General features: G+C 40.4%; 3 protein-coding genes across 3 annotated transcripts; 1 reads left to right on the plus strand and 2 right to left on the minus strand.

Moving 5' to 3' along the window:
- Positions 1-4,740: 4,740 nt before the first annotated feature.
- Positions 4,741-5,328, minus strand: LOC130736690 (uncharacterized). Its single transcript, XM_057588488.1, has one exon. The coding sequence runs from the start codon at positions 5,326-5,328 to the stop codon at positions 4,741-4,743; it is 588 nt and encodes a 195-aa protein (XP_057444471.1).
- A 4,821-nt stretch (positions 5,329-10,149) lies between these two features.
- LOC130735478 (uncharacterized) lies at positions 10,150-11,302 on the plus strand. The gene is made up of 2 exons (XM_057587447.1): positions 10,150-10,297; positions 10,433-11,302. Exons 1-2 carry the CDS (start codon positions 10,241-10,243, stop codon positions 11,048-11,050), a joined length of 675 nt encoding a protein of 224 aa, XP_057443430.1. The 5' UTR covers positions 10,150-10,240; the 3' UTR covers positions 11,051-11,302.
- An 802-nt stretch (positions 11,303-12,104) lies between these two features.
- On the minus strand, positions 12,105-13,306 carry LOC130735479 (cytochrome P450 78A9-like). Its single transcript, XM_057587448.1, has 2 exons — positions 12,835-13,306; positions 12,105-12,688 (listed from the first exon to the last, which is right to left on the minus strand). Exons 1-2 carry the CDS (start codon positions 12,931-12,933, stop codon positions 12,557-12,559), a joined length of 231 nt encoding a protein of 76 aa, XP_057443431.1. The 5' UTR covers positions 12,934-13,306; the 3' UTR covers positions 12,105-12,556.
- Between the last annotated feature and the right edge of the window lie 2,750 nt (positions 13,307-16,056).

Here is a 16,056-nt window from a genome sequence, read left to right on the forward strand (position 1 = left end):
AGAAAGGCGCGAAGAGCCCCACTTCTTCTACGTTTATGAGTACTTCTTTCTTGACCTGGGGATCAAACTACCCTTCTCTCCCTTTCTTTGCCAGGTTTTGAGAGAAATCAACGTGGCCCCAAGCCAACTTCATTTGAACGCTTGGGCCTTCGCCCGATGCTACGAGATCCTGTGTGATGCCATCAACCTTGAAGCCAAAACCTCCCATTTCTTTTACTTCTATGGCGTGGAACCAAGATCCTTAAAAGCTGAGACTCCCGGGTGGGTATCCCTGAAGTCTCGAACGGGTCGACAGCGTCTCCATCCTTATAAGAGTAACATCAAGATGAGGCCTGGGCGCCGATATTTTCGTGTAATCGTGCACCCTTCCTATCCTGAAGATTTCACACGCCGAGATGGGACTGCTTCATTTCCTCTTTACTGGACCGAGGATCCCCGCGACGTTCCCCCGCCACCCGACGCATCACTGGACAGTGAAGACAAAGCCATCCTCGGCTTCCTCGCTAGGTTCCCCATCCTGGAATGCTCCCAGTTGCTCGAGGCCGCTTGCAAAAACACACTCCACACCCTCCTAGGAGGGATTGACTTTACTGCGGCCGCACTACAGCGCGTCCTAACTGCCGATCCACTTGAGTTTCCTCCTATTTTCAATACCCAGATGATCAAGAGGAAACGCGTTGCCGCCGATTCTGAAGCCGAGGCTGCCGCTCTTTCTTCGAAGAAGGCCAAAGGATCTTCTTCAACTGATCCTGTTCCCGGCGCCGCTGGGACTGATGAGGCTACACCGGGTGTTGCCCCATTGCAGCCTACTGACGACCCAGCTCCCAGATTCCATGGTGATACCGCTCCACCTTCCCCCCCGAAGAGGTCCCATAAATCCAAAGAAGTTAACCCTGGCTCAGAGGGAAAATCTGGGGTCGAGACTTTCTCGTCCCGAAAGTTGAAAAAGAAAAAGAAAGGCGAGAAATCTTCGACTGGCGAAGCATCCACCCCACGCCCGGAGAAAAAGAAGAAAAAGAAAAGCGAGAAACCTTCAGCCGACGAAGCGTCCGCCCCACACCTGGCGGGCAAAGAGACGCCGAAACACGTGGGCGGTGCTGAGTCCTCACCTTGTCTGGAGGGGGTTTCCGCTGGTCTAAAACCCTCTGAAAATTCTCCCCAAACAACTCCTTCTCCTGATCCAACCGAGGCGGGCCCATCTGGAGCATCTCTCGCCCGACCGGCGAGTCCTCAGGACGAAGGTGCAAACTCCCAAGGGTCGCCAGTCTTTTGCTCCCCCAGTGCTGAAACCAATCATGCTATTTCCGGCGACCAAGCGGGACCTTCAGCGAGACAACAGCCTTCCCTCATCGCATTTATGTTGTCTAACGCCTCCCTTGGTAATATGAGAGCAGCCGAGATTCCTGACCTTGATATTGCAGCGCAGGAAGCCCTCAACCACCTCTTACGAGCGGGGTGCCTCTTTGCCCAACTATCTCAAGACTCAGCTTCCTCCCCAGAAGTGGAGAAACTTCAAAAAGAGGTGGACAGTTACCGCGGGGCCACGCAGGAGGCTCACAAAGAATGGGACAAGTTGCTGACCTAAGAGGCAGCTCAAACGAGGAAATTGACCAACGTGGGCGTCGAGATGAGCTACTACGACGAGGACATGGCTGCTTGCAAGGAGAGGACGGATGAATTGGAGTTGGATTGGTATGAACTTCAGGAAGAGATGAAGGCAAAAACAGAGTCAATCAACGCCGGCAAGGCCACTTGCATTCTTCAAGGCCAAGAGATCGCTTTTCTTCAGAGCGAGTTGGGAACGACGAATGAAGCTCTGGCTGACGTGAGGTCGCAACTTGAGGCAGAAAACCAGGCCCTCGCAGAGATGGACTCCAAGACCAAGACCTCTCAAGCCATGCTGGTAGCCGACGTCGCGGCTGAGGTCGTGGAAGAACGTGGTCGGGGCTTCTTTCTTGCCAAGGCTCAAGTCCAACATCTTTATCAAGGAATTAACCTTGATGGAAAGGGAGCTTCCAAGAAGATTAGCCCGCATGGGCTTGTTGGCCCTGACAATCCTCCGGGCTTCACCGCCGAGCATTTCGCTGCTGCTGAAATTGAGAGGGAAAAATTGTCAATGTAAAGTTAACTATATTTTGTCATCTTTTGTAAATATCGTTTTTGCAATGAATTAATGTTGTTATATTTTCTTTATTTTGACTTCGTCTTGCGTCTTTCCTTCGCCATTTAGTCAATTTTTGTTCGCCCGCCGCCATTTAGGCAATTTTTTTGTTCGCCTTGCGTTCGTGTAGCGATTTGAAGGTGTGCCGAAGAAACTAGGACTTTTGCTCATTTTGAGGCTTTCTTTCACACCAATATTTCCCGTAAGAGCAGGTGTGGCCTTAGCGGTTTCATCCCGCCAAGGGCTTACACTGCTGGGGGCCCAATGGCCATATGGGTTTACCTAGACTTATGCTTAGTTTATTTTCTCACCCATATTTTGGGGAGGCCTCGTATTCGCATATTTCGGGGAGACTAAGGGGATAAGGGACCCACCCCATTTTGGGGATGAGTCGCTTTCCCGCACACATCGCCAATGAGAGGTCAGCCTTTCGCGCCGGACTTTCCCGGAGCAATCCCCAGACATCAAGGTCGTGTTGGAATTGCCACCTTCGGGGAATTTTTCCCACCGAGCGAACGTGACGTGTTAGTTGAGTTGCTATGTGGATAGCACCGGTTCGCGCTGGACTTTCCCGGAATAATTCCCAGACATCAAGGTCGTGTTGGGATTGCCACCTTCGAGGAATTTTTCCCACCGGGCGACCGTATCTTTTGAATTAGGAGTATTGCTGGTGAATATCCTTTTGTATTTCATTTGTAAAAGATTTTTTGTACATCGAGGGATGCCTCATTAAAAAACTCCCGTGTCGGAGAAAAAGAGTGCATCTTTATTTTTGATCCTACTGGCTTTGATCCGACCCTTCCGCTGCGCTCTCGCCCTTGTCAACGAACTTCCCTGTCAAAGTATCGTGCCCAGAACCTCATCCTTTGTTCCTGACGTGCTTGCCACCTACTCCACGCCGCCGCGGATTTGGCATTCTTGCCAGCGGGTTATCAACTCGCTCTCTTGCGCGCTCCTCTTACCTTTCTTGCCTCTGAAGACCTCTCCTCTCGCCGATTTCTGCTGCCTCGCCCTGGCCTTACCTTTATCCTTGATGCGGTAGGCTGTGCCTCCTCGCCCTACCTCTAGCTTATCCCAATCCTATCCAAGCAGCTCTGTTCTTTTCTTCCCGCCCTCCTGGCGTTGGAGAATTCTTAAGTCCGCCTATGGGCTCACCGCCCTTCTTTCCTCCTACACGCTCGGTCCCTTGCTTATCAAAGCCGGTGTCCAGAACTGCGGAAGTTCCCATAATTCCATATCTTTAGGGCTCCAGCTGAAGAGGTCAAAATTTTCCTCTACCAACTTTTCCAAACGCCGTTCTTGTTCAGACGTGAGCCTGTGCTCAGTTGCCAACACTCCTCTACTGAACTTGTACCCTTCTAGATCATCAACTATCCCTGCCTAGCGCTCCTCTGCCCTAATGTCTGTGAACGGTCCCTTTCTTTCTGTTTCCTCAACCTCTTTGGCTTGCCTTTGATTTTTTCGTTGTCTCTTCACCTTTTCCCCGGCAATCTCTCCTACCCTGCGCTCCTGCATATCCTTCTTGTTCTGATTTCCCTCTTGAATCTCTATTTCATGACACCGATGTCCCTCGCCAGCTCCTTTTTTGCCGTACATGCTGAGGCAGTTATTGTAACATTCTCTGGCTCGCCTGTGGTCGACTGCAATATTTCCCACTCTTGCACACATCAGCGGATACTAAACCGCCAGGTGAGCAGTGGAGATTACCGCACAAAGACGGTTAAGTGTGTTCCTTCCTATAATGACGTTGTATGAAGCGACGACCTGTATCATGAGGTATCTCACACGAAGGAGCTTGGCATTCTCATTAATCCCGAAGATTGTATCCAAATCTATGTATCCTCGCACCCAAACTTGCTCGCCCGAAAACCCCACCAGAGTCCCTGTATAAGGCATTAAATCTTTATCTGTTAATCCCAGCTGATCGAATGCGTCTCCGTAGATGATATCAGTAGAGCTACCTTGGTCCAGAAGAACTTGGCGGATGTTGAAACTGTTGATCCTGATCATGAGAACTATAGGATCATCCTTGTGCGTCTTAACCCCCTCAAAGTCTGCCGTTGAAATTACTATGTCAGGATGCTGGAAACCGAAAGGAGTTTCGTATTGTTGCACCGACGTCACTGCCCGACCGTGTCTTCTTCTAGTAAAGGCCGTTGCACCGCCCCCGCTGAAACCAGCTGCAATTGTATTTATCGTGCCAACCGGCGGTTCAAGATCTTTATTAAAGGTGTCCTCTGCTCCCTTCTTTCGTGCAGGCAACGTCTCCTTTTTGTCAGTAGTCGACGTTTGGCGACGATCCTCCCGTCGACGTTCATCTTGTTGCCGAGACCCCCTGGACCTGTTCCCCTGATGTCGCTCTCCATTCCAGCGTTCGCCATGTTCATTCAGCTGCGACCGGCCTGCTCGGATGAGCCTCTCGATTTCATTCTTCAGAGTAAAGCAATACCCTGTGTCATGTCCCGCTGATCGGTGGTACTCACACCACTTGGTCTTGTCCGTCGTTGCCCGCGGCGGGTCATTCCTTCTTTCGCCCTCCTCAACTGCATGCGTCGCCTTACCTTCACGTAGCAGCTCCGTCAGGTGGCGTTCAAGCTTTTTCCTGCTTCCTCTCGGCGACGAGGGTCAGCCTGATGCCAGGGCTGGCGTCGCTCAAAATTTTCCTTTTTGGGATACAAAGATTCCCTCGGTGCATTTTCCCCAGTCCGGACCTTCCTGTCCCGTCTTCTGCTTCCCTCTCCTTTCTCCTTGCTCGGCTTGTCCTCTGGTGACACGTCCCTCTGTTCGCCATCCTTCTCTACCTTCGCGCGCCTTCGCTTAAAAGCGTCATCCTCCTCGTCAAGTATGTATGTGTTCGCCCGGGCTCGCACTTCCGCCATTGACTTGGCTGGCTTTCGACTCAACTTACTATTTAGCTTTCCTGGCTGCAATCCGTTTTTAAAGGCGCGGGCGCAGGCATTTGGCTCGGATTCCTCTATCTTTACTGACGCAGCGCTGAACCGCTTCACGTACTGCTTCAAAGTCTCGCCCTCGGATTGACGCACATTGTACAAATCATCAATCGTCACCTGCTTAGTTTTGCTTGCCGAGAACTGGACAAGGAATTTGGACAAGAAGTCACGAAAGTTCATGATGGATCCTCGTGGTAGAGTTGTGAACCATGCCATTGTCGTTCCTTTGAATGTGGCTGGAAACATCCTACACTTGACCGCATCAGAAGCGGCGCTGATCACCATCTTCGTGTTGAAATACAACAAGTGCTCCTTGGGATCAACCTCTCGTTGAACTTGCACACGTCGTGGCCTGCCTCTGACGCGGCGCGTCGGTGAGACATGCCGATGCTCTGGATCGTCATCACGTCGTCTGCGACGTGTTTCCATCGGAATTGGAGAATCTCTCCAGAAAAACTTGGAAACGGAAGAAACTGTATGGAAAATCAAAGAATCTTCCTCTGGATCACAATCTCCAAAAAACTCGAGAACAAACGCTTAGAAGAACAAGCTCCACTCTTCTGAATCACGATCCACGTAGTCCGGGAATAGAAATTTACCGTTCCCCACAGACGGCGCTAAATGTTCCGTGCTAGAACATAGAGAGGGAAGGTAGTACGCAAAGTATGAGGACGGTGACGAAAATGCTTAGAGAGAGAAGCTCTAACCGCTTAGAGAGAGAAAATGTAACTGAATTTCAATGCCATTATTTTTCAAATGAGCTAAGAGTCCCTTACAATTGGTATTTCCCCCTATTTATAGAAGTGGGGTTTGGGCTTCGGCACCTTTAACCTCCATAAATGGGCCAGTTGGGCCTTGGGAAGGGTGGCCCAATGTCATGGCGCGTTCCCTGCCAGAGGTCAGGTTCCCTGGGCGAGGGACCCGGGGGTCTCGCCCAGTCCATAATCCTATACAATATTAAGTATTGTAACTAATTGATAATCTTTTTAATAGACTCAAATATTTAGTCTTATATCTCGCCCCCAATAAGGAAATCCTGGATACACCCCTGACTGTGGGTTGAAGACATGTTAATGAATGAAGATGCAGAGGTAGTGGAGTTAATATGTGTGCTAGCTAGTGTACTACATTTGAAGGGCTAGAAATTTGATTTATTTTGAAGGAAAGGGTGCTTTTGCAGGAGATGATGGGTCGGGCTTTGGGGGAACTTCATGAATACATGGACGTAAATTTGGTGGTCGCAAGTCCACCGGTGGGGAGTGGCAGCGGAAGAAGAGATAGAGCGAAATGGTGCCCACCAGCCGATAGGTTATGCAAACTGAACATTGATGCAGCAATGGCGAGAGGTGGGTGGTCATATGGTGCGGTGATTCGGGATAGTGGTGGGGAGATGGTGGTTGCGTCAGTGGCTAAGGATTGTATTGACCTGGGTGTTGAGTTTGCGGAGGCGGTGGAAATTAAACAAGGCATCTTGCTCGCTTTGAAGCATGGTTCAATGGGTCCTATCCTTGTTCACTGAACTTGGTCACAAACCCAGCGTCCACTCCCTTGTCCGCAAGTGTTCTATTACTCAAGGATTCTGGTGACCTCCTACCTTTTCCAACTGAGTACTGCGCACATCGCCTTCAGCACCACCAAACTTGCGTAGTTCATGCAGAACCCAAGAACGACGCATTGGTCTGCTCTCAAACGTGAGCTCCGCTATTTGGCGGGTTCTTGTAAGAAAGGCATCTTCACCTCAGCAACTGCTCTACTGACCTTTCATTCCTACTCGGATGCGGATTGGGCGGGTGATAAGGATGATTATATCTCCACCACCGGTTACTTGTTGTACCTCAGCAGCACTACCATCTCTTGGAGCTCGCGGAAACAACGCTCTATTGCTCGATCATCAACCGAAGCGGAATACAAAGCCTTGGCTGACACGGCTAGTGAGCTTCTATGGGTCCTATCCTTGTTCGCTGAACTTGGTTACATGCCCAAGACCAATCCGGTCATATTTTGTGACAATCTTGGTGCCACAACTCTCAGCGCTAATCCAGTCTTCCACTCTTGGATGAAGCATATAGCCTTAGCCTATCATTTTGTCTAAGAAAATGTTCCACAAGGCAAGTTTCGAGTGTCTTTTGTGTCGACTGAAGATCAGCTTGTTGATATACTAATAAAGCCTCTGCTTCACCCTCGGTTTGATTCCCTACTGTCCAAGTTGCATCTCTCTTCCAGATCATCCAACTTGCGGGAGGATATCAATCATAATATTTAGTTTTAAATTCCTTTTTTTTATAGGTCAATGTTAGTTATTAATTGTTAGTAAATTAGTTCCTTCGTGTGGATTCGAACCTTGATCCTTCACACTGCAAATTCCTTCATTCCCTTAGTTCCTTAGTCAGCTTTTGTAAATATGATTCTCCCTTTTCTTTAGGCTCAAGTTTAGTACTCAATCGGTGAAATTTATTAGCAAGATTCTTTCCAGAATTAGGTGTATCAATTTGTATATTTATACTGATGTAATCCAATGACAAATTATCAATTCAATTATTTTAACCTATTTCTATAGAAAATAGCATCTAAAACAGAAAGGAAAAACACGAAAACAACATCAAAGTTTCCGCTTCTGAATCAGCACGATGAAAATAGCATCTTTTGTGATGTTTATATGTGGGAATTGAAAATAAATCGCGGCTAATAAATCTAATTATGAGAATGGTCATGATTCATTAATAAAATTTAATAGTCATGTAACCATTTAAAAATGTTATTTGACTTTTAAAAAAATACATAACTTCATGTTTTAATCTTAATCACTAATTCTTAAATTTAATTATTACGATTTATTCTCACATTCTCATAAAAAATATCATTCTCAAAACAATACATTCTCATATATACATTGTCAATATATAAGAATGTCATGTTAATAAGGTAGCCAAAAACTTTTTTCCTAAGAGAAAAAAAAATGCATTAACATAGTGTTGGCTAAGCAGTTCAATTAAACGTTTATGGTAATAAAAGCTGATCACATAAGTTCTATTTCATAAGTAAATTTGAAAAATTAAATAAAATAAGGTGAAAATTAATTATAGGTAAACATAAGTTTTTATTCATAAGTAAATCAAAACATTTTATGGAAATAAGTTCAAAAAGCTTATAGTTTGTTTGGTTTGCCCATTTCCTGTTTTTATTTTCAATGAAAATATAAAATAAAGCTGAAAACATGTTTGGTTGATATTTAGGAGTATGATAAAAAAACAAAAAAAAATACTCATGGTAAAAACTGAATGGCATGTGAGTTGGGAGGGAAGATCCAATGATCAATTCCTCGAGGATATAATTTATATTTTCAATGCACACAAAAAATCAAAAAAATAATGAAAACAAGTTCTCAACATCGTAGCCCAGGGCCATGTAATAAGGTAGGCCATAAAGGCAATTGCCTTAGGCCCCAAAAATTAATACATATATAGTATACACACCTAAAATTTGAGAGAACTAATAAAACAATGAAAAATCAATAGTATATTCGTCACACATAGTAAGTTTCAAAAAAAAAAAGATCACACATACAATCTTAGTAATGAGATCATATATTCACCAATAAAATCTTTTCATTTTGAGTATTTTTTATACATATTAGACAATCAATTAATTCTATTAATTGATGAGGATGAATTGAAAAAAATTGTATCACTCTTGAAAAGTTCTTAAGATTTTATGAGTGTTCTGACATTAATGATTTTGATATGTTTTCAGAATTGAAACTACTAACACAAGTGTTAATAAAACACTCCGATAAAAGTATTAAGTTATATGAAAGTTTTAGATTCTTTTCCAAATTTATATATTACCTATAAAATTTTATGGACAATCTCTGTAATGGTTACTACTCCGAAAAGAAAATTTTCAAAATTAAAATTGCTTAAATAATATTTAAGGTCAACAACGCTACAAGATAGGTTGAATGAGTTAGCTATTTTTTCTATTGAAAATGAAATATTAGAATTGTTTGATTATAAAACTCGGATAAATAATTTTGCAGCTCACAAACTTAGAAGATTAGTATTAAAAATTAATCATATTATATGCTATCTTAAGTATTTTTGTCACAAAAAGTCACTTTAACATTTTTGCCTTAGGCTTCAAAACGTCTATACACGACACTGTCCTCACCACTGTCATTATGATTGCCATTATCATCACTCCACTACCACCGTCGTCGTCGGCACCACCATCTTTGTCATCGTCGATGTTACCGTTGCCGCTATCACTGTTGTTGCCGTTGCTGCCACCACCACCACCACCATCAACACCACTACCATCGCCACCACCACCGTGGTCGCCACCACCAACGCCAACGAACCACCGCCAATAATGCTATCACCTTCGCCGTCACCACTGACCAATGAGATGAAAAGCGGTGGTGGTAGTGGTAGCGTTGGCGACAATACTGATGGGGGCGTTGGAGCCAGTTGTGGTTGCGACAACGGTGGGGGAAAGGCGGTGAAGGTGTGGTGGTGGCGGAGGCGACAATGGTGGTGGTGGTGAGGTGGTAGCGGTGATGGGAGTGGTGGTGACAACGACGACTACGATGAAAATGTAAATAAAAAGTCAAAACAAACATGCTTTCTAAATTTGAAACATTTAAAAAGAAAATTATTTTTAGAAAATGAAAATTGGGAATGAAAGCAGAAAATTTTTTTCAAACCAAACAAGCGCGTCATAAACTCCCTTAAACACTTACATTTTTTTTTGATGAGGCCCCAAACTCTTCCATAAACACTTCTATTTTAAAATTAACTGAAATTAACTATTCCAAATGGGTTATTAAATTATCTACTAGCTGACTAAGAAAATAAAGTTTTCTGTTGAAAATTAGCTGAGAAGGAAAGTATATTTTATAGTAATACCAATTAAATAATAATCATTTTTAATAAACCTACCCACACAATAAAATTCATTATCAGTTTGCAACATGTTTTTCAATGTCCTGAGCCAATTGGAATGACACATGACCCACTATATGTCCCTTGCTTGCTCCTATATAAATAACCTCCACAACCAAATCCAATACACACAACATCATTTGCATCTAGGAGAAGCTTTAGTAAGAAAAAACCTCATAAATCAAACCATGGCTTGCTGGTCTGCAGAAAATGCCACAAAGGCCTATCTAAGCACTTTGAAAATGGTGAGTATTGCATTATCTTCCAACACAATTACAAACCCCCTTTTATAAATACTTTTACACCATATTATTTTGCTAATATTTTCAATTTTCTATAACAATCTTTTTCTGATCTGATTTTGGGTTATTTTTCCTCAGGGTCAAAATGCAAAAGAACCAGATGTTGCAGAGTTTATATCAGCACTAGCAGCTGGAAACAATGCACAACTCATGGTTGTGGCTTGTGCTGGTGCAGCAGATTCCACCACACTAGCTTTGATAGCTGCTGCTCATCAAACTGGTGGCAATGTTGTTTGTATTGTCAAAAGCCATGAAGATCTCAAAGCCTCAAAAAAATTCCTGAGACTAGGTGCTAGCCAAGTGCAATTCATGGTTGGAGAAGCTCAAGAATTGCTTTTAAACCAAGCAGATTTTGTGCTAATTGATTGTAACCTTGTGAACCATGAAGAAATTGTCAAAGCAATAATCCAAGGTGGTGGTGGTGGAAGGAAAAATGGCACAGTGGTTGTTGGTTACAATGCATTTGGGTGCAGAGGTTCCTGGTGGTCATGTGAGTCAAAAACTCAGTTGCTTCCAATAGGAGAAGGGCTTCTTGTGACAAGATTTGGAGGGGCAGAAGTATCAACTACTAGTACAAAATATGGATCTAAAATGAGTAAGAACAGGAGTAGATGGGTTGTCACTGTGGATAAATGCACTGGTGAAGAACATGTTTACAGGATCAGACATCCACAAGGGAAAGTGATTCAAGCTTAATCAAGTGGTTAATTTTGGATGCAAAATGCAAAAAAAATTAAGATTTAGCCCACATCCCACCCCATTCTTCTCTAAATTTTGCTTCTATTAATTAGCACCTAGGACCTGTCCTGTTCTAAATGTACATAGAAAATTATAAACATATAATGCTTAAATTGGTTTGAAATTTTTTCAAAAGTTTGTATATGTTCTGTTGGAGAAGGATCAAAACATACCCATTGCAGACTCTTACTCACACTTACAGCCCGATTGATTTACCGTGAAAAAAATATGAAAACGAAAAAATAAAACATTTGGGACACTTTTTAAAATAATTACTTTCACAAAAAGTATTTCAAAATTTGTTATTTTCTGTTTTCATACTTTTTAACAATAAATCAAACAGTCTCTTAATTTTCCTGTCATCTCTGTGAGTTGTGACTCATGAAATGGCCACATCAAAATATATTATTACCAGAAATTTTCTTGAGATACTCAAAGTTACCAAGGTAATCTGTTATATATATATTGGTTTTTATTGGATTTGGAGTGAAATACCTACAGAGGAATTGGAAAATTAATATACTTTACTTAGGACTATGTTGCATAAAGCTTTATGATTGCAATATAAAGTAATATTTAACAAGAAATCTCAGACACCATGTTTGGAATTCAAATATAAATTGAGGTCCACGTTAATTAAAAATGAGTGTGATGAAAACGATATAAAATATGTGACTTGCTACAATAAAATTTGGGTAAAGATGAGTGTGTCGATCTCCCCAACATATCCCAATAATTTACTGGACTTATCTAGATTGGTTGTTGTCACATCTTACTCTTATCCTAGTTTTCTTGCCCCACCAAATTTTAGTTATACTTATTCTGTGAATGTGAACTGAAACTCTCTGCAAAACTGGCATTTCAGTTTCCTGAATAAAAACAGAAGTGTTACATACTGACTCAAATTCAGAATTGAACTCCATTCCCACCCATTTCACCCTTTTCCAAAATGAAAAAATATGTACATTAATGATTGTAATTTTTTTAAAATAGAGATAATGGCAATATGGCACAGAGAATCCATGTGAAAGAAACGCCAAGACAGCCTCTAGCAACAAGTACAGATACCAGGCTGTACAAACAGCAATTACAGTACCTTAAGGCCATTGTTTTGTGGATGTTAACGTGGGGGTTGTGGTTTTGTCTAAGCATTTACAGCAACATGCTTGATATAATGCGGGTTACAAGGATAGGTTACAGGTCAGAGTGTAATAATTATTCCCAAACAACACAGCTAATTGATGCTTGATTTAATGGTTCCCACTAAGGTGGGCAAATTATATTTTTGGTCCACCGATGGACCAGGCTTAAATACCGTTGGATTTAAGAATTTTAGAATATTCTTTATTTAAATGGCTAGGATCTGATGAATGATAAAAGGGCAAAAGTGCCAATACACATCTCTTCTTCTCCCTTCTCTCACCGGTCTGGTACCCTCCTCCCCCACAACCACCCCTTTCGTTCTCAACTTATTTTTCTTTTCACCTCATCCAGCTCCTCTTGCACCTTCCTCTGCACATCAGGATGCAGCACCATCCTCGCTAGTATCCACTCCACCAACACCGCCACCGTGTCGGTCCCTCTAAATATCATTTCCTGCAACAACAACAAAATTCAATAAATTAAAAAAAAAATCAATTCAACTTTCATTTTCTTATCACTCATGACACATTAATACTACTATATTATTATAAATGAACAAGGATGAGACACATTTTATTACAATGAATTGTTTAACTTACCCAAAGAACAGCAATCATGTCGGGTTCAAACAATTTATCAGGACCTTGAAGAGAGAGCAAGACATGAACGAAATCCAGGTTGGTCCTTGCCACCGCCATGGACGTCTTCTCCAATCTCCCTTGACATCGCTTTCTTCCTCAACTTTGTTGATCTCTTTCTCTGGTTCGTACAGATCTGAAGGAGAGATGGAATATTGGGTGATTGATTTGTTTATGAAGAAATGGACACAAGATGGCTGGTGTTGGCGGTGGACCGGTGGCTAGTTGGGAAGAAGTGGGAAGAAGAAGAAGGAGAAAAGAGAAAGGGAAAGGTAAAGGGAACAGAAAAATGAGAAAGGGAAAGTCAAAATTACCCTTAGTCCACCGGTGGACCAAAAATATAACTTGCCCACCCTAGTGGAAACCTGATTTAATTGCATGTTTAGTTAGTTAATCACTTCCTCTGCTAACATGTGATCCTGTGAGGTCTTGTCCTTTGAAATTACAACAGTAGCTCAGTATATTATTGTGATGTCTATAAATAATAAAATTCCATGTTGTTGTTGTTGCAACTTGCTATTCCTCAGTTTTACTGGTCACAAGTCACCATGGCAAGTAAATGATGATTTTTATTTTTTTAGTAATGCTTTGTGCGTTACTAAGAATCTCACTTGAGAATTGAGATCACTTAATAAAATGTTATCAAAACATTTGGAGAAAACATTTTCAACCAATGTCTAGACTAGAAGCAAAACAAGGAGTATTTAATATTTATGAAAAGCTGGTGGAAACTTGAGTTTTTTTTTTTTCTGTTACAAAGGAAGAAAGAACCTTGTGTCTTTGAGAAAACATTTTCTTGTTTTCATTTTTTTTATATTGGAAAGATAAAATTGCACCCTTCAAGGATTGATGCCTAAACCTGCCCACCCCAACCCATATGTTCTCTAGCTCTTACCATTTGAGTTATCATTCGAATACTTTATTTTTATTTTCTTGAAATAGTTTTTAAATTCAAAATTTTCAAATTTAGAAATTAAGGGCCTACGGTTTGTAAAAACCGTTTAATTCAAAAAAACTCTTTGTTTTCGAAAACAGTTCTCAGTTTCAGTTTTCAAAACTAAAATACCAGAACAACTAAAAGATGTTTTCTATTTCAATTTTTAGTTTTCAGATTACAATTTTTATAATGTTGAAAAATATCTAATTCAAATAGTTTTTAAATACAGTTTTGAAAAAATGCAATCAAACTCTAAAACATGTTTTTTTTGTTTTTTTTTTCACCATACTCATTGTCGTTGTTACTGCTACCACCACTGACACCACTTTCTTACATCCTTCAATTCCAAGTTCCAACCTTAAACCAAAAAAATTAAATCTGATTAATTTGTTTTATATGTGATGGGTCTTCTAATTAATAGTTTATATATTAAACTTCACACGCATGAGATTGAACTTCGTTGGCCCAATACAGTGAAAATCAAAGATTTCCCCACTCTACACGGATGATAAATGGGCTTTAATCGCTTTTTGTTAAAAAGAACCCTGTGTATGAGTCGGTACTTAGGATCAACCGATCAAGTCATATTCCTTACTCACACATTTGAAATCGAGTAGAGATTTCACACGTGATACAGCAAAATTGATACAATTAAATCGTGAAATATAGATTTTAAATTTTTATTTTTCTACTGTTGTTTTATTACTACCTAAATAATAGAGTGATAAATTTATTCCATTTCATCAGGAAATATAGATCTTAAATTTTTATTGTACTCTCTAATTATCATTCAATCATGTTTAATAACGATTACAACATCATCATGTGATTGAGATGACTAAGAATTTAAATCCATTATTTTGAGATATGAAACTATACCTTATTCAGTTATTCTACAAGACCAAGCACCTCCTGTAGAAGAATAATCATCTCTTGTTTGTTGCATTTCTTATTTTATTTGCTAAAATAATACTGCATGTCGCAAGTGAACCAATCCATGAAGCTAATAATATATTAACTGAGAAGGTGACCAGAACAATCATAAAAATAAAATTGGGCTTTTTCGTTGGAATAAATGTCATCTAATTAATCATGAAATTTTGTTGGAACAATTAATCATGAAAATAAGTTAAAAGAAAAATTGAAGTATTTGTTTTTTTTTTTAGGGGATTTTGTTTGGATTGAGGAGGTCCTCAACAGTTATTTGGTATTGTCCAAAATGATGTACTGGCCTCTAGGCCACTTGTTTCTTCTTAATTGAATGAAGGTTGATTTCAAAAAGAAAAATTTGTAAACTTAAATGTTATATTGATATTCCTAAAATATTTTTTTTATGTGTAGAGAAATCAATTATTTTAGAGTCTCTATTTTACAAGTATTAATAGTTTCAAATAAAATATTTAATATTAAATATCTTAAACTTCTTCAAATATAAAATAATAAAATATTTTTCTTTATTATTATTATTTAAATATTTAATTTATTAGTTTGAAATTAAAGAGAATATTCCGTTAGCATCTTTTTAACATGAAGTTAATTTGTTAGAGTAAGTGGGGGTGGACTGGTGGAGTGTAGATTTTGGTTAAGAATTGGGCTGAGTGTCATTTTGGTAAGAGTTATGATATATACACACCTCTCAACTCCTTTTCCACCTTCATTTTTTATTATTTCTCTTTACTCTATCAATCAAATCATCTATCACATCTTTACTTTCTCTCTCATTTCTTCATATCTCTCTTTTCCTCCACCTCTTCACACCTAAAAAATGAGGTGTAAAGATATAATTATTCTTTTGGCAAACCTCAAGAAACGATAGTAGCATGTATGTTAAAGTATCAACTATTTTATTCGTTATAGTAAAAGAAATATATTTTTTTTTGAAAAAGTAAAAGAAATATTATTACAAAATTCAAATGTTAGAAATGAAAAATAAAATAACTTCTAATTACATTATGAAGTAGAAAATGAATAAAATGTTTTTTTTAAATTACTGAATAAAATGTTGATGGACAGAAATTGTATTTTCATTTTTTTATCTTATTTTGTAGTGTTATATGATTAATAAAATGAGTTTTAATCATAAATTCATATTTTTGATACATCGAAAAATGACAAAGACAGAGAAATTAAATAAGTCCTAGCTCATCCTTTAAGAGGATGATTTCAAGCTCAAGAGGGGGCGAGGTCAACAGACAAACTTCAGCGTCATGGAGGCGACAAGCTTCCTTAGCTAACCGATCCGCCAC

This window comes from Lotus japonicus, chromosome 2 (assembly GCF_012489685.1).
Source record: "Lotus japonicus ecotype B-129 chromosome 2, LjGifu_v1.2".
In the NCBI taxonomy this organism is placed as follows: domain Eukaryota; kingdom Viridiplantae; phylum Streptophyta; class Magnoliopsida; order Fabales; family Fabaceae; genus Lotus; species Lotus japonicus.

Coding starts and splice junctions, on each gene's coding strand:
- LOC130735479 (XM_057587448.1), bottom strand. CDS start 12,933: ATGGCGGTGGCAAGGACCAACCTGGATTTCGTTCATGTCTTGCTCTCT. Junction 12,689..12,834: donor ACATGATTGCTGTTCTTTGG/GTAAGTTAAACA, acceptor TTGTTGTTGCAG/GAAATGATATTTAGAGGGAC.
- LOC130735478 (XM_057587447.1), top strand. CDS start 10,241: ATGGCTTGCTGGTCTGCAGAAAATGCCACAAAGGCCTATCTAAGCACT. Junction 10,298..10,432: donor ATCTAAGCACTTTGAAAATG/GTGAGTATTGCA, acceptor ATTTTTCCTCAG/GGTCAAAATGCAAAAGAACC.
- LOC130736690 (XM_057588488.1), bottom strand. CDS start 5,328: ATGGCATGGTTCACAACTCTACCACGAGGATCCATCATGAACTTTCGT.